This window comes from Fulmarus glacialis, unplaced genomic scaffold, assembly GCF_000690835.1.
Source record: "Fulmarus glacialis isolate BGI_N327 unplaced genomic scaffold, ASM69083v1 scaffold44855, whole genome shotgun sequence".
Taxonomy (NCBI): Eukaryota; Metazoa; Chordata; class Aves; order Procellariiformes; family Procellariidae; genus Fulmarus; species Fulmarus glacialis.
In genome coordinates, this window is record NW_009214523.1 from 20,382 (window position 1) to 45,733 (window position 25,352).

At 36.4% G+C, this 25,352-nt stretch overlaps 1 protein-coding gene across 1 annotated transcript in view; it reads right to left on the reverse strand.

The window, feature by feature from the left end:
• LOC104077371 (ephrin type-A receptor 6-like) overlaps positions 1 to 25,352 on the reverse strand; it is a gene marked incomplete at its 3' end in the record, with an annotated part of 84,723 nt that overhangs the window by 17,391 nt on the left and 41,980 nt on the right. The window contains exon 8 of the mRNA XM_009578578.1: positions 21,456 to 21,641. Within this exon, the coding sequence (XP_009576873.1) occupies positions 21,456 to 21,641 (186 nt within the window). The remainder of the gene's footprint in view (positions 1 to 21,455; positions 21,642 to 25,352) is intronic.

Sequence of the window (25,352 nt, forward strand, 5' to 3'; positions counted from 1 at the left end):
GTGCTCAGTGAATGCCAGCATCAAAGATGGATCTGAAATGAGAGCTCTACACATCTTGCTCAAAAGCACAGAGTCATGATTCTCCCATCTTGCAATAAATTTAAATTGACAATCAGAATAATTTGTGTATTTTTTCAAGTACATCAAGCAAGCATCCATCCAAAAATTTAGGCAATGGCAAGTTTGTTTTCATCATCTTGCAGGTATTTCGTAGTTGTTCTTTTAAGAGATAGAAAACATCTTAATATTTATATACAATGAGTAAAATAAATGCCCTCTTAAAATGTATGCAACAGTTGGGATTTTTTTTTAATAAAAATGTAGTGAGAAAAATTTAGCTTCAAAACACACATATGTTTTTGCTGAACTTAAAGTAGCCCAAGAGAGCTTTGAATTTTTCTCTTGTATTTTCAAGCAAGAGTTCTATTGTTTCTCCTCAACACATTCCTCACTTGCCCTTTAAATTTGTTATTAGACCTGCTGCAGTGTGTGGAAAAAGAATTAATTTAGTTAGTGTTCTGGATGCAGTATTTTTATATCTGATGGTTAAAAATAAGGCATAAAAGTTTTCCCTCTGGCCACTCCAGAAAAGCCTAACTTTGGCACTCTTTTCAAAGTGCTTCCAAACTCCATAGCTTTCATTTTAAAATATTTTCAGGAGTGATCATGGATAGAGAGTCCAGAATGCAATACACAGAAATTCAATTTTAAAATGGAAAATTGTTCCATAAACTCCAAGATGTTTGGTACTAAACAGCATTTTAAAACATGAAGGCTAAATAATGAACATATGAAGACTTCCCAAATAAAACTTTGCTTCTCTGTTTCAAAATATGAATTATACCAACCATAAAGTACACCCACTGTGAGTCACATGCCATATGTACAGACCTTCAGAAAAGCCAAACAGCTTGAGCTTCACTATTGACATTTTCCTGCATTTAAATGGTGTTAAACAGCAAATAACTCAAGTTTCCTAGCAGTGTTACAGGAAGTTACTTTGTTATAGAAAGTAATGGAGACAAAACCAAATTTATTTCACTTATTGTACATATTCAGAAATAAAAACAAGGAGCAGCAAATTTTGGAGCAATACAATCTGTGAATACTAAGAAGAGAGCTCGAGTGCTAAAATTATTGAGGCTTCATAAGCAGCAAATAACTAAAGGAATACAGGTAAATAATGTTTTTCTCTCACTGAAAAAGGTAGGATTCAGTTGCTTAAGCATAAATGCTTTGTGTCATTTGAGATACTGTAGAAAATCTGAGACATTCACATTTGAGTGGCAGATATGACAAGATCTGCAGGAGATTTGCACTCTTTGAGACTGACAGCAAGAGGCAAAGCAGCAGTTGGGTATCTAAGAGTAGGCATTTAGTGCCACTTTAGGCAACTGAATCCCATCCAAACAGTCCACTGTCACCTTAAAAATGTCTCTGATTAAGTAGAATACAGCTACAAGAATGAGACCTCATTTAGTCTCTTCTAGAAGTCCACAAACAGCTTCTGAAAAGGACAAGGTTGATAACGTTCAGTCCTGAGCAGTATCCAGCAACATAAAAATGCCGACAAAAGACAGGTTGAAAGTTCATTCACGTTAAAATGTGCATGGTCCTAAATTAAAATATAGCATATGCTCCAGAATGAACAAATGGGTGCTTTTGGTATTATCACCTACACAATGTGAATAGGGTTTGAGACTCTATTACATGACTATATATGTGAAAGTTGGCTTCGTTGCAGGTAGTTGGGAAAGAAAATTAATTCCCATAAGTCTCATCAATCGCCACCAGAAGGACAGAGGTCTGATAAGAGCTTTGGGCATTTACAGTAACTCAGAAGCTTTACTCAAATTTCTACTTGTTTGCATAAACATTCATGACATATTTGAAAGAAAATCTGCAACAAAAAAATTGAGTTCAATGCAGAAAGGGAGAAAGCTCTCTGCTAAGACAACAAAGAAGAAGACAGGTGGGAGCATGCTATTAAAGAGAAAACACCAGCTCAGAAATATTTCTCGGAAATATTATAAACTTCTGTGTGGAAATCAATGAAAAGAATTGCATTTCCTTCTATCTGAATATGTTTGGTTTTTTTTTTTAATTGGATAATGAAGATGTAGTCTTTCTTCTTTTTCCAAATTGGAATCATGCTTAGTTAAAGAAAAAGTCCACCAAAATGTGTCTGCTGCTTTATATACTGCTGCTTTACACTCCAAATTGCAAAAGCAATATTAATTTTTTAGAGGTGCATGCTAGCAACAGAAATCTTAATGCTTAATTTAAACAATCGCTGTAAAGCAACCACACTGGACACTTGCAAGATGCTAGGGTATTATTTCTTTAGCTAACCAATTTTCTTGAGAAATGCCATTCTGTCAGTGCACATTACACAGAGACTAGACACCCGTTTTGTTGTTTGGTGTGAAAATTAACACTCAATATTTTAGCAGTGGGTGGAGTTACACTAATGGGAAGAGTTTTTCGTATAAGGTCTTGCTGGTTCTAAACTGGGCAAAGGAGACATGAATATTAAGCCATGATTCCTGAATGCACTGAAATACAGCTGTTATTTAGCAGCTTACGGGCATGGTTTTATTAAGGAAAAAACCTAGCTTCTCCCCCTTCCATGGTTATACACTATGAACATCACGCCACCTTAATATGGGAAACTACATTAGTTACAGATACTAGTTGGAAAAGTGCATTGAAACAGTAAAACTATATGGCAATGCTCTGAATAGCTGACAGTTCATGAAGTATCCACCATTTACTGAGTTCCGTGACACTAGTTTATAACTCAGCGCAAATTCTTCTGTTTCACAATTATTACAGCTAAGTGCCTGTGCTCAGAGGCAGTGGGGGAGTGCTGAATCAATTAGCCTGCCTTCCTCCTTCATCTGTTGTTCCAGGGGGAATATCATCCCACAAATGGTAGAATTTGATAGGGAAATCACTGGGATAGCATCCTAAACTGGCATGGTTTTAGTAGCTTATTATCACACAGAGCAGAAGGGCAAGAGGAGATAGCTGGGTAAAGGAAATACTTACGCTTAGTTCAGCTCCAGAGCACACGCATGAATTCACACACATTTATTAGCACTTGCATCATGACAGCACGGCCAGCCAGAAGGAACAGCCATCTATCCCCACAGCAAAGGCACATCCCATGGCCTAGGGCTAGCAGCATTTACAAGAATTCAGCTCATCCCAAATTACAAGCATTACTCATGAAAACCAAATGGGTTTTCTGAGTATTTGTAAGCAAGTTGGTTACCTTCAGTCAAAACACACTTTAGGAAAAGCTGTCTAAGAAATTAAACAAATTACATCATATATTTCTCCCTAATAGTCTTAAAAATGGAATAACAGATGCTTAAAATTTCTCTTTTTGCTGTATCTTAGAGAGATTGTGTGCACTTGAAAATTTTATTTTAGAACAAAAGGTCAGTTTTTCCCTTTTATTCTGCATAAGAAAGTTTCTCTCTCAGAAAGGGCTGAAGAGTAGCATCCAACTGCATCACATCCCCAGCAGGACTGCCCTTTTTCAAAAGTCGGGTGCCATTATTCTCAATAGGACTGAAATTGTATCTTGCCTACAGTTAGGTGATTATTCTGAGAAGTGCAGCAGTCTTCCAAAGTATTCAATGACCCCAGATTCACAAATTGCTCTTAAAGAGAGCCATTAGATCACTGGAAACAATAGGATGTAGTAGCCTCTTACACAAAGTGCTGTAACCAAAATGGCTGTGGTGCAGATGTGCCCTAAGAGCAATAAGAAATAACACACATGCAGAGGACAACTCTAAAAAATTCAAGAAGATTGCACCTTTGTTGACGAATCAGTTTTCAGTTACAAACAATGGCAAAACTTACGAGAAATTCATAAAGAGCTCTTTTTAAAAGCTTTGGATGATATATACTTACTAGAAAAAGTAGAAGAGATGTGAACACTAGAAATACACGTATCTGGAAGAAGGAAAAACGTGTGTGGAGATACGTGCGCTTTGTAGAAAATAAAAGGGCAAGCAAAAGGGAGGACAGAAGGACTGATGAACTTAACACAGAGGTTTGGAAGAGATTTGGATATATACTTATGTGCCTTGTATTGGCCTAGCTCTGACAAACAACTGTATACTCAATCGATCTGTACGTTCTGGCTGGCCTGTAACTTGCCTTTTTCTTAATAAAAGAGCTTTAATAATTTCAGTAGAAATGCAGGGAAATACAAAATGAACATACTCTATGATCTTTTAAAAAAATAAAGATTAGAAAGCCTAGAATAGTTTTTAGTATTTTGTTATTCTAGGACTGTGCCATGATTTTGAAGGACCTGATCTGTGATTTTTACTATTCAGCAGCAACCTGCATTTAAAGTATAACGAATTACTGTAAAGATTTTTTTAACCCTTATTTGTTAGTCATATATAGTATTTAAATAAGAATGGGAATTTCCATCAAAAAACAGATTTAAGGTTTAACCAGCCATCTAGAGTGAAGTACACTGATGTACTTCAGTGAACTTGAGCCTGTACCTGGAATGTGTGTTATGAATCATGTGAGGCAACTTTAATGTTAACCCTTGTTCCTTTTCTGCCTCCGCCAGTAGGCTAAGGGAGACTTAGTGTTGCCTTTGTTTGATCTAGCGTGGGAACAGAGGCACTGCCGTGACACAAGCCCTGCTGGAGCTGCGATGGCCTTGTGGAAATGTTATACAAACCCAGAGGTTTGTCTCTTTCAGTATCCAAGCAATATTTTTGGGAAGAGCAGGGAAGCTTTCCGGCACCCAGGCTCAACAAAATAATCTGAAGAAGGGTTTGTGTGTCTGAAAACATTTCTGTTTTCCTCTCCAATGACAATAAGTAATAGTAATAAAAAAGGACCTGTTTTCTACAAATGCTGCTTTACTTATTTTCACTGTGAGGTTTTTGCATGATAGCACAATGAATAGTTCAGGTGTCTGGATTATTTATTTCCATGCCTTGTTGGGTTTAATTTCAGTTTGATTTTAACTCTAAATTTCCTCAATTTTATTGGTTTGGGAATAATAAAGCATCCACATGTTTTGGCCTCATTTCTGAGAAGTATACCTCTATAACCTAGTTCTTGGTGAAAATATTTTAAAAGGCCTGCTTTTATATATCAAATCCCCTAATCTGTGCTCCAGACTTAAATTTATGGGGTCTATCTGGAAACATGAAGAAGACAAACACTTGGTAGGGCAAAGCTGCTGTTCAGGTCTCCAACCCTGCAGAGTTTAACCTTGAGATGCTTGTGAAAGACAATGCTTCCCTATGAACCTGAAGTGCTGGAGTTCTCTTATTTCTTGATTGGCGGATGGGAATAAACCCAGACTTAGGAATATTTACATAGAATGAGACTATTTTAGAAAATCCCAATTATAGCAAGTTTTGGCTTTGCTTATGACTTCTCTGGGAGAAAAAGCAAATGCTGAAAGCAGCTTACAATTCCTAAGGAAGAACTGATGAAAGTTACATAATATTTGGGTAGAATATTAACATCTAATTTAATTTCCCTTGCTGCTTCTAGACAAACAGGCAATTTGGGGGAAAAAAAATGAGGGAATTGCTTGAAAAGAGTTCTACAAACACCATAGCCATTTATTTTGTGATGTGTTAAATGTCAATGCACACTGAAGTTCTGGTTGCTGAGAAGACTGGTGTGACAACATTAATATGATTAAGGCTTTTAACAGCAATAACAACTGTTGTGTTGAATCATCTTTGTAGTCTTAATGGAATAGTAATTGGAAATACTGTGCTTCTGTTAACAGGATAAAACAATCTGTGTATGTTTAAGCTGTCTGTTAAATAAGTATTTTTCAGTCAGTGCTTAAACTGAAAATAGCTTTAGCACAATGCTAAACAAGAACTCTGAAATCTTTAGGTATTTATAGTTACATATTATTATAGTATGATACTCAGAACGCTGTTCCAAGCACTGTATGCTGTACATTTGGATTTCATGATCACGCATGGATTATCAAATTAGCTGGAAACAAAATACTTTGAAATTATAGTTTTCATTCACAATAGAAAAAACAAAGCCTGCAATATTGGCCAAAACCTTTGTAATTAATTTTGTACAATTTAGGGAATGATTAGCCCATTAATAATTAGCAATATGAATTTCATTTCTGTTGTCTTTTGATCACCCAGTTTTTGTGATTTTGGAAGGAAAGATTCTGAGTAAAATCTGAGCATTCCTATGATATGGAGTTCTTCATCCTTTAAGACAGGAACCTCCCATGTGAAATGTTGATGGAGTCTTATAAATGGGATGGTTAAGAAGTTCTAGGGGCTTTTAAATTTTCAGATGCTCTTTTTTCACGGTATTTCCATAAAAAGACAGATAATAGGTTTTAATTTTCTACTTCATCTTTAAAAATTGCAGTGAGTTTTAATTTAATGAGTGAAATAGCTTTTCATGGGTGACATCTGAAGATGAATGTATTCATGCAGGCTGCTGTAAATTCTGCAGTTCTGCAATTAAGGCTCTGATTATCTACTCCTTTTGCCTTGCTAGCCTGTAACTGTATGAACAAGAAGTAGGAGGTAAATGCTCTCCACTTTTAGACAGCAACTAGTATCATTGAAAAAGACTCACTGTTTTCAGTTAAGAAAAACTCTTGGAGCTGAAGTTCCAAAGAGTCAATTGACAAAAAGTGATTTTTTGCTAAACAAATGTAGAGTATAAATTGAGGGTGAGGATTCCTTTCACTATTCACATTCATACCTGTTTTAGTTATTGCTGAGCAGTGCTTACACAGAGTCAAGGCCTTTTCTGCTCCTCACCCCACCCCACCAGTGAGCAGGCTGGGGGTGCAGAAGAAGCTGGGAGGGGACACAGCCGGGACAGCTGACCCCAACTGACCAAAGGGATATTCCATACCATATGATGTCATGCTCAGCATATAAAGCTGGGGGAAGAAGGAGGAAGGGGGGATGTTCAGAGTGATGGCATTTCCGCTTCCCAAGTCACCGTTACGCATGATGGAGCCCTGCTTTCCTGGAGATGGCTGAACACCTGCCTGCCGACGGGAAGCAGTGAATGAATTCCTTGTTTTGCTTTGCTTGCGCGTGCGGCTTTTGCTTTGCTTATTAAACTGTCTTTATCTGAACCCATAAGTTTTCTCACTTCTCCCCTTCCGATTCTCTCCCCCTTCCCACCACAGGGGAGTGAGCGAGCGGCTGGGTGGTGCTTAGTTGCCAGCTGGGGTTAAACAACAATACCATTCACAATTCACTAATATCAAGGAAATTAAGTACATTATTAAGTGTGATTTTCTTCTTGGTTACAAACACCAAGTGACTCCCTCAAATAAGTGATGCTAAGATTAGAAGTAGGAAGATTGCTATCATTATCGTGACCTCAGATGAACTCTTTGATTAGAAATGTATTATATACTGGTTTACATTTATGAATATATATGCTAGATAAAAAAACCTCTATGCCTAGGCTCAGTGAAGGTGTCCCAGCCCACATCTGATAACCCATGTTAGAAGCCAGGTTGTAGGCAGCTCCTGTAGCTATCTGATGGGCTTTGTCATATGCACAGGCATTCTGCTTCCTTTTTTTGGAAAATGCTATTGACCAAAGAGAATTAGCTGCGCTTGTTAATTATCTCTGTGGATATCAGCGTATTCAGAGGATTTTCTCCCAAGCTCAAAGATCACTTGGTGTTAATGGTGAATGCCATGAGGTAAAACCTCTCTCATCTGATCTTCCTTGTGCTATTTTTGGCAACAGTGATTCTGGCAAGATGGATATTGGGCAGTCAGTGTTTAAATAGGCCATGAAGTCACATTTTTCAATGCTTATAAAGGCATTCATTGAAAATTGGAAGTAAATTGCCAATCTTACCTAAACCAGCAAAACAGTGTATGTATGCTGAAGAATGTACTCAACTACAGCTGAGAGGAAAAAAGAAGAAAAAGGAAAGAATAGAAACTCATTTCCAAAGTGGTTAAGTTATTATCAGTCTAGGGAGAAATTAACAAGTTTCTGTTGTTTCAGGAAGAAAGGAAATAAATTATGTGAATTCTACAAACTATAGTACAGTAGTTTGTTTCAGATTTCTACTATTATGAAAATTCTGTACTATGCTTCTCTAGATGAAATATTGAAGCGAAGTAATTATCAGCTAAACTTATTTACTTTCAAATTTTATTCAATAGAAATTACCTTGTTAAAGTTTAGTAGAAAAATGACAATATTTACCAATTGATGTAGTCATGAATCTATTCTGGAATGTCAGACTGAATACATTTGCCTCTTAAAATGTGTTTACAGGATTGTCATTAGTGTTTTGTGCTTATATTAAGAACGTACTTAAACTGAATACTCTGTAAACTCACACCATCTAATTATGGTGTTTTTAAAAAAAACATATTTTTTTCCCACATTGCTTCTCTCTTTCAATTGTGTCCCCCTTAACAGTTTTATCATCTACTCCTGATTTATAAGCAGTGCCAAGGCTATGTTTATCTGTGAAGAACTGTAAGATTTAAGAAGCAGTATTTTTTGCAAACTGTATTTCCAACCAAAACTTCAGGAGTCTGGAATGGATCCCAGACAGTTTGCGTCTAAATTATTTATTCATCTGGAACCTGAACTATGTATGTATTAAGAATCAGAAAGATAATTATAGTCTGTGAAATGGATACAGCAAGACTCCCAGTAGAGACGAAGTAGAGAAAGGAATTTGGAGGTCAGGAACACACAAAGAACATAGTGATGGGCTGAGTCAATAGATTCTGAATAATCAGTTTACAGATGAAAACTCTATTAAAATGGCATTATTTTGTGTGGATGTTGATGATAGTGCTAGAAGAATGGTGGAAGTAGAAATAATTTATCTGTCTTGGCTGGAGCTGCAATGCTGAGTGAGATCAGGAAGCAAAATGCGCGGGTGTGTGTTCACTGCAAACCTCTGTCATTAAAGTTCTCACTTGCCCTCCAGAGCAGAACACAGAAAACACACGGCACTTTTCAACAGCCTATAACTCAAACAAGTCCGAACACATTTTCATTGCATAATATGACTGTTCTGCTTCCAAATTTCAAAGATTTCTTGCTAATCACTGAAAACAGTTACTTCCAGAAGCTTTTACTTCTCTATACTGGAAAATTAATCTGCACATGGGAAGCATGTTCCAACTGGCAACATTCTATACAAGTGCTCTGATTCCTGAGTGAGGAGGATGTGTCTGCTTTGAGATAACGAGAAAATCTTCCTTACGCAGAGAAACATATCTGCAGTTTGCTAAAGCAAACTGGTATGACCTCCTTCTCAAGAAGTTCCTTTCTTTTCTCTTCTGCTCTCTTTCTGTCCCATCCAAAGCATTACAGCTATAGTTGTTTATAGAAATCCTTGCATTAGAAAGAAGATGATGTTGTAAATAACAAAGGTTTCTTTTCCTCACATCAAACTCTCATGTTTCCATAAAATACAATATCAGATCATTTATATGAGAAAATTGCCAATCCATATTTTAATTCTTCTTCTTCACAATAATCTGCTGTTAAAGATATCTCAAGCTTGTTGCCTTCCATTAGAAATTTAAGTATGAGCCTTTAATCTGTAGTAAAGACAGCAATACAAGCTCCTGAGGCAGAGGTTTATACCATAAAGCATGTGTGATATCTGGACAACCACTACCGTAACTACCTGCTGAACTAGATTTTCCCTAGGTCTGATGGTCTCTCTGTGTTGGGGTGACAGGATATTGATAACAAGGCTCTTTCTTACTCTAGTTCGGGTAAATCTAGGGACCATAACTGGTTCTTACATATTAACCTGTACTGCATTGCTGGCATTCCTCCTTCAACTAATTTCTGATGTTGGTCTTGCATGCTCTCTTTCATCACAAATTTGGCAAAGTGAACTGGTAGACCTAAGCAACATAGAATAAGAAAAACTTGTTATTTCATTTCTTATTCAAATACTTGCAAACAAATGTAAAATTTAAAGATATGTGAACTTAGAGAAGGGGTACAGCTTTTCTGGAACAGTTTTAATGACTCAAACATTCATCAGTCAATCAAAGTTCAAGCATACAAGCTGATCAATTTTGCATATTAGGTGAATTAGGGTATGTTTACACAATGCATTCTCTTGTTTCTTCTGTGAAGGCTTTAACTCAGACAGCAGGTAACTAGAACCTGGCAGCATAACGTGGTTGAAAGTGCTAACACCAATACTATTGGTATAATAAAGATTATCAGTATGCCCCGTATCAGAAAGCACAGATAACTGTGCTCTATTTTTGGTAGTGACATAGACATTTACATTAGTTTTGAAAAGTTATTTAAGGATCTCAAAAGAAGTATAGTCAGCAGGTCAAGGGACGTGATTCTGCCACTTCAACTCCGCTCTGGTGAGTACTCCCACCTGGAGTACTGCATCCAGCTCTGAAGTCCTCAGCACCAGAAAGACATGGACCTGTTGGAGTGGGTCCAGAGGAGGGCCAAAAAATGATCAGAGGGATGGAACACCTCTCCTACGAGGAGGCGCTGAGAGAGTTGGGGTTATTCAGCCTGGAGAAGAAGAGGCTCCGGGGAGACCTTATTGTGGCCTTTCAGTACTCAAAAGGGGCTTATAAGAAAGATGGGGACAGACTTTGTAGCAAGGCCTGTTGCGACAGTACAAGGAGGAATGGTTTTAAACTAAAAGAGGGTAGATTCAGACTAGATATAAGGAAGAAATTTTTTACAATAAGGGTGTTGAAACACTGGAACATGTTGCCCAGAGAGGTGGTAGATGCTCCATCCCTGGAAACATTCAGGGTCAGGTTGGACAGGGCTTTGAGCACCCTGATCTAGTTGAAGATGTCCCTGCTCATTGCAGGGGGGTTGAACGAGATGACCATTAAAGGTCCCTTCCAATCCAAACTATTCTATGGTTCTATGATTCTATGATCTCAACTTACCAAAAAAATCTAGTTGCTATCTTGTACCTGTTTACTTTAATGAGACTTATGCATTTTATGAGGTTTGCAGGAGTACTGAGATACATACCTCCATCTTCAAGATACCTAAAATCCATTGGACTAGAGAAGATTAATATTATTTATAATATTCAATACATTTGACAACTCTTCTGTAATAAAGTTCCACCATTATTAAGTTATTTAATTTTAATGGTTATGGCTTCAATTAGCACTCTGCCCCTTGGGTTTCCAAACACTTCATAAATGAACTTGTAAGTCCCCACAATAACCCCTTCCTACATGTAAGGCAGCAGGCTTATCCAAAGAATCACAGAAATGCAAACAAAACTGTGAGGGCGAAGAAGAGCTCTTCGGCCACAAGCAAACTTTAGACACATTAAGATAATACACTGCAAATAACTTTGTATCAAATTGAAAGCACCACGGATATATTGTTTGATACACTCATATAAGGTTGACTTTAGTTAAGCCAGTGAGAATGGCAGCTGTTTCTCTTAAAAAAAGTAACAATGGGGACTTAACAGTGACCATGATTATGTCTCCCATCTTTCATCTTGTCATCTCAAGGAGCAGCTGTGTTTCTTGGTATCAGACATGGACCCAGACCCAACACCCACTATGGGACAGAAACATTGAATTATGTCTATTATTTTGGTATCTAATCTAGATTTCTCCCCAAAAGTGCAGTCTTAGCATAACAACTTAACTCAAAAGATCATGAAACAACATGATGGTAAAACCTGGTGTGATAAGGCTTCTACCTTAAGGAAGACACATCTGTTAGCTTATTATCAAGAACTAACTGTAATCCATAAAAATATAGATATATATTCCCCTAACTGTGACAGTCTTTCTGGTACAAGGTCTTATCGTACGTCACTGCAGCCTACTGTAGCTTTATTGCCAGTCTTTCATTCTTTAGGTGACTGGTAGTACAAGAACTACCACTGGAAACTAAGAAACTAATGGCAGCACGAAAGTAAGCAAATATAGTCTGAGGCAATGAGACATCAGTCCTGACTACGTTACATCATGATCCATACAAGCTTGTATTCTACATTGTATTCTGTGATTTAACTCTTTTTGTTTGGTACTTTCCTCAAGTTTCCCCAGGCTAGAGTATCATAGTTGTGCTGATTAGGAGTAGTTAAGGACTTTCATTTCCTACTTTCAGATGATATAATCACTCTTGTGATTTGAAGTTTGGCAGATATGTGCTATATATACTAGACATTTCTCCACAAGAATGTGGTTAAAGTTTTAATTTTTAGGCTGCTCTGTGTCAGGAAACTGGCCATCTATGTTTCATATCATGGCCAAATTCAATAAAATTAATTTCTCTTGGCAGTGAAGAAACCAGAAATTATTTTAAATTTTATTTGTTTTTTATTATTGTTGTCTCTACTAATTCAGTTGCCTTATCTTCCACACTTCATAGCTAATGCCCCAAATGAACAACTACTAAATTCCTTGTGTCTACACGATGATTCGTTGCTTTGCTATTTTCTAATTCCATCAATATTCTCTCCAATCTTACTGCTTAGTCTTTTTATTCTCTCCTGGCAATTCAAATACATTATCCATTTCATTTTCTGAGATTCTTACCATTCATACCTGATTTTACATGGTTTGCAACCTCATACTCAACAGCTCCATTATGGAACTTTCATAGAAAGCTATATTTGCAAGAAATTTATAACATCATTCAAAGGTCTTGGCTGAATTTGCAAAACTGAAGTTATTAAGACAGAAGAGGTTTTCCAGGCTAATTATAATCAGCTATTGCAATGAATACAGGTGTATGATTTTTTGAAGTATTTTGGCTTTTCTGGTTTTCTAATCAACCAGAGAGGGTAACATCTGAATTAAGTAATGTCCACTGGCATTTAACTAAGCTGCATCTCCCAAAAATTGCCATATGCCGCTCCTGATTCTGTGGAGGTATTTCACAAGGAAAATACTGGGTGGTACAGGTGGATGGACATGCCTGCATATGACAGTCATGACGATCCCTGAAGCATATAACAAAATCCTGTCTATAGTCGGTATATGGAATTAACTGAAAAGATGAAACAGAACACACAAATAACTTTTGCATGTGGTAATGACAATTTGATTTCCAGTTCATCCCTTTACTGCTGATCTGCATATGTTTTTATAATAACAAAAAGACAGTTATAGTAGCAAGTAGCAAGACTTACACCAGTTTCAATTTTACTTGGTCAAGTTATGCCTCATGAATTTTACCACAACACAATGCATTAAAAAGGAAAGAGGACTCAGCCGGACTAACTTCATTTCTTAGAACCAGAAAAAATAATTAAAACATTTGCAAATACTTAGAAGATGACAGTGTGGTAAGTAATGACCTGCATATATTTCTCAAGAGCAAATACCACGCCAGCCTAATTTCTGCCTGTGACAAATAGGTCTCACAGATAGAAGAGTTACAGTAATGTTATATATGCATATCCCAGATTGGTCACACTCCAGACAAAGCACTATGCTTTCCTGTTCTGATGTAAATACTGAACAGTCAAGGTAATAACAGCTGGGAAACCGTCCCCAGCGGTTCACTGTCAACTTGGAAAGATACAAATAGTATGGTCCAGGGCTTTTGCTACTGTTCTGTTTTCTCCTTAATGACTGGGATGCTGGAACTGAGACTGTGTTTCTAAATCTGAGAAAGACACCAAAGTGGAAGGAGCTCTTGGAGATTAGGTTCAGACGGCAAAATGACTTGGCATGCTAGGGAACAGTGTGAGAAAAGACAGAACAAAATTTTGTGAAGACAAAGCAGATCAATGGAGAAGGCAGTAAGCAACCACACAAATACATCCTGGAGGAAAGACTAGACAGTGAGCTGAGCTGTTTCACAGAGGAAGATCTATGGGAAATAATAAATCAAAATAAAACCCAACAATGATTGCTATTGAAAACCACGCATATTTAAAGATGAGTAACACAGTTTACCTTTAAAATAATTTAGAAGAAGGTAAGACTCAGCATCCACTGTACCCACTTTTGAAAGCCATACTTTAAAAAAGATGTGAATTGACTGGAAAGAGTCCAAAGGAAAGCATTAAGAAAGACCAAAGGTCTAGCAAACATACCATGAAGAAAGACTTGACAGAACCTGGGTGATTTACCGAAGACAGTAAAGACATTATAATGGTCTACAACTGTAAAATATTGCTGCAAAGACGAAAGGCACAAACTGTTCCACCACAGACAGGAAAAGAGTTAATGGCCTTAACGTGCAGTAAAAAAAATTTTCAATTTAACACTAGGAAGGTTAAGTATGAGGATAGTTAAACACTCAACAGATTGCCCAGGGAGGCTGTGGCATCTTCACTGGGAGAGGTTTCTGAGAATAGGATAGGCAACCATCTATCCAGTCTAGTTTAAATATAATTGATTCTGCCTTGGGGCAGGAAGATGGACAAGATGACCTCTCAGTGTCCTTCACAGCCCAATGCTGTATATTCTGTGAATTACAAGAGAATGATTTGTTGTTGAAAAATAGCACAAAGTTAAGCATTTATTTAATTTGCCTTTTAAAAGGACACAACCCTACTTCAATTTTGAGAGTACTGTAATATTTAACAATTAGGTTGAAGCTTACCAAATAATGCTTCTGATATAATCTGACTTTGCTAGGCTCTAAAATACATCAGAACCTCTCTTAGCTATCATTATCAATTATTCTCAAACTCAGCATGTCTTGGTATTAATTTCAGTGAGAGCACGCACCTCACGTATCAACAAACATTTAGCAACAATAAAGTTGCAACAGGACTTTACCAATGCATGTAAAAGGAATAAGAAATGAATGTATAGTTATCAAAATAGATCAGCCAAACACAGCTTGTGAATCAGGATTATTGACTGCTTTATATACACTCTTTAACCCCCTCACTCCTTTACCTGTCAATTGCAGTTGCAATTGTCATTTATAATTGTTCTCCTCATTGCTCATATGGTTCTCCTACACAGGCAACAGATCAGCCATGTTGTTGCAGCAAACCTTTCAGCAGAGTGCAATCTTGTCTCCCTCTGTTATTCATTAAATCTTCTGCTTACAGTTGTTAAAAAAAGCCCCAACCCTTCATATATCACCTACACATTATAACTCTCTTGTCCTTTAACTCATTGTACCATATTCTTCTCTACTTTTATCGTGGAGGAAGAAATCGCATACTTTATTCAGAAGATATATGGAAATGCAATCACTTGCAGTTAATAATTATGCTAATCATGCAAATTGATGACCACGCTTCTCCTTAAAAAGAAGAAAAATCTGGCTGTTTCTTATCTACAAGACTTTGTCTTTTTATGGCTGTTGGTAAGAATGATTTTTGTTACCTATTTTTCTACTAGAACCACATCTCATATCAAAGCATCCAAATGTCTTTGAAAGTCAGGTCCTACATGTCTGAATACAGACATCTGAAGGCAAAGAATCTGAAGAAAGTGAAATCCTGTTTCTCAGGTGTAACTTATAAAAGTAGAATTATAAAAGTTTAGTTATGTTAGATACTGTATTATGGTCAGATTAAGCTGCTACTAACAAGATGCTAGCTGTTTGACCATTTGACAATACGCTTTTTCTTCATTGCTTATCGTCCTGTGAAAGATGTCACAGTAGAGTTCACAGTTATAATGTATAGCTTGCTAGCTGCAAAACAGAAAAGCAGAACAGAGAAATGTGACTGATTTGAACTTCAGGAAACCATAACAGCCCTTTAATTTCTGCAAAAAAAAATCTCAGATTGTAATGAATGAAATAAAAATTTAATTTTTCCAGAAGTTTAAAAGCTAATTTCTTTTAAGCATATGTCATTCAGGAGAATCAAGTATTGTGTATTCTTAATTTTTGGCTGCAACCTTCAACAAATGGAATGCATGGTAGTTTTTATGTGTTACCTGAAATATCCACACGCATGCGTGCATGTGTAAAAAATAACTCAGTACTATCAACATTATTTACGTTCTTCGAATACCAGTTCATGAAGGGTAACCTATTTTGCAAGAAGGCTATAGATACTTAGTTTTGTCTGTTACAGCAGTCGTGTCCACAGCTCTAACTTTCAACTCTTTATTTTGGATGATATTTTAATAGATTGATCTAGTAAATTTGGCTAACAGTGCAGGTGGTGGTTGTGGTTTTTGTGTTAGTTTGCTGGCCACAGCAACACTGAATTCACTAATGTGTTGTGGTATTTATCTATGAAACATAATACAAAGGAAAATAAAGGTGGTGAGCTAAATTTAAATTTACAGCTGCACTTACTGAACAATTTATAACTGAAATTCTGGTGCTTTGTGTCTTACGTGCACAACTAGAATATGCTTCATCAGACAAATCCAGCTTTATGCCTAATGCCATGTAAAGCCCACTGGCTAATATGACACACATATAGTCTCACCATCACTCTGTGTCACAGTGGATTGTCCATAAGCAAAACAGAAGATATTCAGGGATGAATAATGTCTTCATACCCTGCTGTGTATCTGTGTCGCATAAGGCAGGTGTAAGTGCCTGCCAGTGCAAAGGGTGGGTTCAAGGGGTGGGTCTGAAGCCGTTTTGGCCTCCAACAAGTACATCTGTGCCTGGAGATGCCAATGATGTCTTCAGTGATGTACTGAGATTACTGACAGAAGTAAATGTCAAGATTTGAAGTTGGTTACACTCTAGGTTATAAACAATACTATAATGCTAACATGTAATTTATTAACATCATAGATTTTCTGTTGGCCCTAAAGGTTTTACTTTTCAGAAATCAATGATAAGTACTATAATGTAAGTCACATTTTTTTGGTGTATAATACAATCATATTTTGTAAGCTATCATGGTGTAGCCTACTTCAAGTAGTCACAACTTAACTCAACTCTTAAAAGGTGAACATTTAAACTTTGCACGATCACATTTCTTGGGAGTACAATTTCACCATCCATGACAAAGGTAAGAATTTTACAAACACTGCTACAAAATTTCCTCAATCCTTTTGCATAACAGCCAAGTATACAATGCTGTGTATAATAGACACATGTACTGCAAAATATGTCACCTCCCAAAATGAATTCTGAACCCCATTTAACAGTCTCAACCTTAACAGGTTGGAGAAAAGGGCGACATTAGAATCAGTACACTAAGGGCTCAAAGGCCTAGAACACAATGTCTTGGATGAAAAAAAGATAAATTCATTGTTATCTCCTGCATTTTTGATAAATGAAAAATGGGTCAGCTATGAAGAGCTACATCCTACAAATTGTAGTGAAAGAGGATCACGGTGCTGCTTTGCCTTCCTCATGGACAAAGCAAGATACACTGACCTCAGGACCCACCTTCCACTGAACAGGTTATACACAATAATTTAAAAAGAAACTCAATGATTAAAGCTTTGAATTTAATCTGCCAGATGACTGAATAAGGATTTCAGAACTGTGATAGCATTCACAATTTGAAATTCACTAAAGCAAAACAGAGGAGACAATAAGGGAGTTGAAGTCTGTCACTCCAAACCCAGACTCGATTTTATGGGAATGTGAGCTTACACAGAACCAAAAATCTAGGTGCTGTCTTCACTCATCCTCCTTTTGTGAAGGGATTAATTTGAAAGTTCTTCTGGAGAATAACAATATACAGAATGTTGTTAAAGAAAATGAATGCCTTAAAAAGATTCCTCTTGTAAATGTGACTGGTGCAAATCCTCCAGTAGGCAAAGTTCAGAAATGGAAGCAATTCCTTAGAAATTAATTTTAACAATTGAAAGTTATTTGGGGTAAAGTCTGAGGGGGAGAGGAACAAACTAAGATTATTTATTACAATAAAACCCTTGCATGCATTGATATTTTGTATTGACACAGTATTACACAGTACTGACAAGGCCGTGCTTTAAACTATTGCGTAAGGTACCATCAAGCTAAACTATAGATTCCAGTTTGGCTAGTGTAACACCAGTGATTTCTTCCAGTACTGTTACAATAGTCAGAGACCATTTTTTCATGTCTCTTGTAGATACAGTTATGTTGGCAGGTGTTTGCTGTAAGCCTAGCTTTAGTTTAGTTTACAGACTTTTTGTGGAAAGTCTGCAACACAGCCTTCAACATGATGTGGAAGTGGAAGATACATCCTACTTCTAGATAGCCCAGATCTCAATGTTGGTTACATATGTTCATGCTGGAGAAAGAAGTTTTATTTTTCTTATACCTGTTTATGAAATAGCAGCAGCTTGGACAATGACATACAACTCCGCTGAGCATGCCCTGACACCCACAAGAAGAGCTCCCAAAATTATCACTGTGCTAACATGACTTGAAAAGGAAACATGGATGTTTTTATAAAGTGCCTAAGCATCTCTCCTCAATTTGCAAGGCAATAAGCAGCCTTTTGTGGCAAACCATGCAAGGAATGGTGTTGCTAAAACAAACCAAACAGGAATAAAGTTTCCCTTGTGACTTCTCATTAGCAATGTAAGTGAACTATCGGATCCAGAGTCTGTGCTACGGTGTATTTGCCTTGGCCTGACAAATTGCCCTTGAAATGAACTCTCTGCTAACAGAAAGCTTGTGCTACAGCAACTGTTCTGTCTACTGCTGTCTACTGCTGTCTATGATTAGGGATCGCAGTTAGGACAAATGAGAAATGAAGCAATAAGAAAAGGAGATTAAAACTCTGTTTCAGACCTACTTCTGAGCAGGCTTAGTTTTATCATTTTTTCAATACATATTCCATAGCAATTTTGAAAACAGTATCATTTAAAAGTTAACATCTGCTTAGCTGGTAGCACCAGATAAAAGCTCTCATTTGTAATGAACAGGCAAATTTGTTATTGCCCCAGTCAATAGCTATTGACTTGGTAGAGCACTTCTGCTTATTACAATCAAATCCTTTTTCTTTTTTGTTCAATAGTCAATGACACGGTAATGGAAGGTACTGCTTACAAACTGATGCAATATATATCAGCAACTGCTAGAAGTTAATGACTAATGGTTACAAAGAGGAAAGCATGTGCTAAGAACAGCGTTACACGTCTATTAATCACATTTACTGCATCCAATGTGCCTTTATAGGTTAGTGGAACTGTAATGGACATCAGATAAATAGTTTCTGCTGTTATTAATCTAAGTTTTAACACAAACCACCTTTTAATCATGCTATCATTACATAAATAATTTGGTTAGGACAATGTTCTGTCTCATTTTTACAGCATACTTTTTAGTTATAGGAAATTTCTGTCCCTGTTGGCTTGTGCAATCCTAGATTTAGGATTTAGTGAAATGCAAGGTAAATGTTCTGCTCCCAGCTGAAGCCATGATTCTCTAAATACCACAGATGGGGCAGTATAAATGCAAGGCAACATCCTAAAGATAAACTGGCAAAAGAGAAGCATAGCAGAGTACGTGTGTCCATTGCTCAGCCTGCCTCCTAGCTTCTTCCCTGCAGCAGAGCAGTACTGCACAACTTTGTCCTTTACACTTTATATAACTTGCACTTTCCATGCTTTAGGGTGAAATTTGTTGGTAACTCATGTATTTTTTTCATTCTATAATTACTGCTGTATAATTGTTTTTTTTTTTTAAACCTGCCTGACCCAAAAATGTTTTCTTTCAAACTTTCTCTACTTATTTTATATCTGAGAGAGATGCATATTTTTATAGGACAGTGTGACTATACCAGTAATACCTACTATTTTTATATTACCTCTAAACAAACATTCCAAAAACAATAATTAAGTTTGTTGACTCCTTAGAGAAAAGCAGAACTGATACGATAACTTCTTGACTTAAGGTTGTCTATAATCACTTTTCCTGTAGAACAGGAACAAATACTCTAATGTTGGAGCACTGATTTATCTGTTTGTTTCTTTTTTCTTAATGCAATCTTCATTTCTCTCTAGACTGGTGATGAGACATTACAGAAAGAAAATTTATAAATGTGGCAAAGATTAAACAATCATGCCATTGCCAAGAACATTATACTGCACTCTGTCTGCACCATCTAATTGGATTCAAACGATGTTCGTAAATCACAGGCATAACCTTTTCCAGAAATGAGACATATACTACTAGATCCACCACGTGGATCCTAGTCATACCTGTGATAGTGGTTCATAAACTGCCCATGTTGGTGAAGACTGGTGGAATTTAATTGCTGCTATACCACTCATTATGAAGCAAGGAGCTAAATTCAATTAAGCTCCTACATATTTACATCTCTTGACAAAGAGTTCCCATGCTGCTCAGCCAGCGTTAACTCATGTTCTTGTTTGTTGTCAGCAGAGCAGTTACTGACGGGAGAGCAATGGAGGAGACTAAGCCATATCTTTCCAGAAGTCTGCAATGTAATGGATTCTGTTAATCTAGTAACCAAACATTCCTAAATTATAATGAATTTATCCTTGCAATACTGTGTGAAGAAAAAAAAAGATCCTTTTCATCTTCATTTAGAACCACAGAGAGACAGATTTGAACAAGGTCATCCCATAAACCTACTGAAATTCCATTCCAATGACAGGAGTTCAGGAGCTATAATCTTCTCTTTGTTCTAGTATGTTGTGTTTTCCAAACATAGCTTTTGATATTGTAACAAGGTGGAAATAGGAAATATTCATAACATATTTATTGTATTTACTGTGACAGTAAGAGGACATCATTGTTTTATACACACAACACTTGATTTTTACAAGAAAAATATAAGTACTGCAAATCAGCAAACAATATGGCTCAGTTGAGGCAACAATTAATTTTGAGAAGAGTATACCTTATGAGTTTTTTAATTCATTACTGCAAAAGTTGGCATTAAAGAAATTACATGCATTAATAAGACTTTTACTTAATATTTAAATGATAACTAGATATTTCAGAAAAGCCCACAACCCTGCTAAAAACGCTAGATTTCAGAGGCAAGGGATATCTCTTGGCAGCTGCAATAGCTATAAAGTGTAAGACATTTCATAGATTATTCTGGAGTTTTAGTGAATCATTTGCAAGTGTACAATAAGTTTAAAAGAGTTTACATTTTGTTTCTTTAAAATAGGAAACTGATCTCTTCTGGTACCAAAATCAGTAAAACACAACCAAATAAAGAGTGAGTGTTTGTGGGAAAAGAAGACCGTAGCCGCTACCTGACACGATGATTTGACTTCATTGTCAACTCAGTTACATTTACGGGTTTCTCTACCTATTCCGCTTGCCTATAAGCAAACTCTACAGTGCTATTTCATGAGAACCTGTAAAGACTTTATTTGAATGATGAGGATTTTTATTAAAAAACAAGAATAAACAATTTTTAATTGAAAACAGATAGGCTATGAATTTCCTGTTATGGTCCCAAACTCTGCAGTTTCTGCTGCACTTTATGATTTAGATAATTTCTGAGAATTGCAATTCATATTGAATGTGGAAGTAATGCTTAATTTTGATACTAAATGACATAGAATGGGAAAAACAACAAAAAGCTATTAATAATAACTTACTTTTTGTAACAACTCCTTCAAGGCGAATTATATTTGGGTGATCAAATTGCCCCATGATACTAGCTTCTCTCAGGAAATCTCTTCTCTGCCTGTCCACATAGCCGCCTTTTAGAGTTTTAATTGCAACAGGTATCTCTCTTTTTCCTGGTGTCTTCAGACGTCCACTGCATACTTCTCCAAACTCACCTTAAATAGATAAAATATTTGTTAGATCATTCACAGTGCCTGAAGAACTATAGTACAGTTTGTATTGCTGAACTTAAATGCCTTATTTTTCAAAATAACCTTCAATAGCTGTCTTAAAAGCTGTCTTTTTTAATAGTTTAGAGTTATTTGTAGTTGTCAGTGAAACAAGAATACAAAAACATTCAAGAAACTCACACAACCCGTAGAAGTGGATGGAGAAATAACGGATGGGATATTCAAGATCCGAAGTTTCATCACATCCCAGAAAAGCAAAATATTAATCATTACTTCACAACAAATAATCACCTTTCCATTGTGCCACACCACGAGATCATGGGGACTTGTACTTTCACTGCAACAGCTAAACCATCTGCCCTCCACAGTGTGGTTCATCTTTGAGACACTTTGAGACTGAACTTTGATATCAATATGTTTGTGATATAATTGAGCATGCTATGAGGGAGGAATGTAATGACACTTAGATTTTAATTCTAATGATGACAAAATATCTATCTATCTAAAATATCTATTTATAGCAATATCTATCTATAGGGGTGTTGTGCACTAAGACCTATATGAAAAGAAATGCCATGAGAATATCGGGATACCTGACTATCCTCCAATTGTAGAAAGCATTTAAAATGTACTTAATGCTATTATGCCCTAGAAAAGCATTTGCACAAGATTTAATTAAATGGACTTACACACCTACTTGAAATTAATTACATATTTCACTGTTCAGACAGCCAAAGGCCAACCGTTTCAGCAAATCAGGACTGAGTTGCGTAACAAGAGGAATCTCAAAGCTTGCTTCACCTGTTGTTTTCCTGTGTATGTAAGGGCCTTTGAAGAATGCATGTCTCCTCGCATTCCCTTTACACATTTACTAATTAAGTTTGTATGGAAGTCACAACTTTCCTTTGATCTTGAAGCCACTCAAAAGTTATTTAAAGCCCCTACCAAATATGCCCGCAGGTCAGTTTTCAACGGGTCATAATTCAGTAAATGAAAAACAATGTTCACAAAAATATTTCAAAGCACTTTTCAGTGCAGGGTACTTCCACAGTAAAAGTAAATTCTCTACGCCAGTCATTTTGGAATCAGAACTGTTGAAAAACAAAAAAGTCATAAACAGATATATATTTAACTGGAGGAAATAATTTGTTACCCCATCCATTGAGTGAATTAGTTTTCCTTAAACCTTAAGGACAGAACAACAGAAAACAAATAGGAGAGCTCTATCCTGTAACTGTGTCTTCAGATATGAACCGAATCTAGAAGAGAGAGGCCTTAAAGACAGAAGGTTCACTTCAGAAAATTGTAACTCCCTGATGTTATAGGATTAGAATGGATATTGTCATACAGCTTTTATTTTATTAGGTTCTGTTGCTTCCACTAAAATGAAACCAGGTTTTATTAGCCAATAAGATCCAGGAAGAGTGGAGGGATTAAAAAAACAATTTCATAGCTTGTCTTTCACATCAAAACAGAGACATCATCAAGTGCAAGAGTACAATTAACAGATGCTGAACATAACCTCTGAATAAACTAGCAGCTTCTTAAACAGCTAACAAAAGCCAAGTGTCCTAGGTCTTCTTTCTACCAAAAAACCCCATTTGTTTTATTTCTCCTAATTTTTAAAAATAAATCAAAGCATGTGCTTCCTTGAAGATGTGTGCATATGTGTGAAAATATATGTCATCAGACTAATGCTCTGAGAATCTTTTGACAAAAGGGAAAGTTGGGTAGGGATTTTCTTGTATGATTTTGCCCGTTACCTCTTAGAAGGCTCTCCTTAAAAGTTTGTTTGCCTGACTAGTGCCACTGAAAAAGCAGTAGCTAGTTTGGACTTCTAAAGTCCTACCATAAAACAAAGTCATGAAACCTGAATGTTTTGAAGGAGACATGGTATATCAATCTTCTATTCTGGGACACACCCAGCAGTGCTACAACGCATCTGTAAAGCCATGACTCTATTGCATCTTACTGGCTTTTCAAACTTAAATGCCTAAAATAAAAAAAATTTCCAATTTCTTTCTCTCGATGAAACAGTGAAAAGCAAAAATACTAGAGCCTTAATATCCAAATTTTAAAGAGATTTCATGATCAATAAATCTGTAGAACTGCAAAATCTCATTTTTGAGAGTATTTTGGAAAGTATAGGTGATAGAATAATAGTTTTCCTATTATAAGATTATACAAGAGTACTAAAACTTCAGAATTTCAGAAATAATGGCATTCATACCTCAGGAACTGTAAAGGGCTGTTCATCAAGTGTTTTGAAATGAATTAAACTGAAGGAGTCAAGTGAAGGACTTACAATCCCAAGATTTATTATCTATACATCATCCAAAGCAGGGGAAGGAACATCGTGTCTTCTCCCTGACCTGTTTCTTTTCCCTTTTTTGGATGCATGATTTGTACAGGTAGAAAGAAATTTCACTCCCCTTGGATATTGGTATTGATAAACTGGTGAACATAAAGACTAACAGCAATTTTTTTGTGACAAAAATGATGTCAAACAGACAGTGATCATCAGCTCACAGAACAGACAGTTACTACATTTAGAAACCTAAGGTATGTGTTATAACTTCTAGTTCTGGTTTAGACTAGATGGAGATCAGTGATATAATTTAAAGCATTGAACTATTTACACTGAGAAAGAGTTTGACAAGATTTCATCCCAGAGTATTTTTTCTACACTTTTGTTCAGATAAAGAATTTTGAATGTTTTTAAAGTCACAGGCGAATGTATTCAACAAAAGGGATTTTTAAAATCAAGAATCTAAGTCTCATTGCTCAAGTTTGAAGATAAACAAGACAAATGTTGACCCTGCAGCAGTAAAAGTTCATGACTGCATGTGTAATAAGTAGAAGCTGAGAGCCAGATGTCAATGAAGTCGACATCTTTCCTTGCTGCAGGGAAAAAGCTGGTGATAACTAGAGGAAAAGATAGAGCTCATTGTTCAGTTTTAATAAAGTGTAAATAATCCCTGGTTTAATGATATGAAACCCACACGTTTACTGTATGTTATACAAAAAGAAGCTAATTGAGCAGTCTAGAAACTTACCCTGTGCAAACCACGCATCCTTTTTCTCATTCAGTCATAACATATGTGTTATTTAAAATGAAACAGGAATAGTCAGTTGCTTAAAAGTCTGATTTGCAGTCTGGTATTACGACATGGGATCAAAACAAATGTCTTACAACACAGACAGTTGCTGTTGATAGAACTGAAAGGTCACAGCACCAAATACAGCTCAACTCATTTTCCCCAGTTTTAGTCATTAGACCTGTGGAAGAACTGGCAGAAGATTTAGATTATAAAAAGAATATAGTGTACTCTCTGTGCAAAATAAAGAGGTGGCCTCTTCCTTGAGTTTCAACATTTTAACAAAGAAAATAAGAGGATAATTGTAACTTTTAAGATAGGCTTGACAAAGTACCTCTGGGAATTCCTTCCATGAAGAGCTGCTGAAGCAAACCAAAGAGCAAGAAGTGATGGGGCAGAAGAAAGTGTCATGGACAGGACAAAATCAAATGATTTGATAACATGTCAGTAGGTGCAGCAAACTCAATATGAAGAGTGGCTGAAAGGGACCATCTGAAGAAAATCTACAGCAATGAATAGATGGCAAATTGTGGGAACTGGCAAAAAGGCACCCAGTGATCTTTGTAATGAACCAATGGGAGTTCTCATGGAATATTTA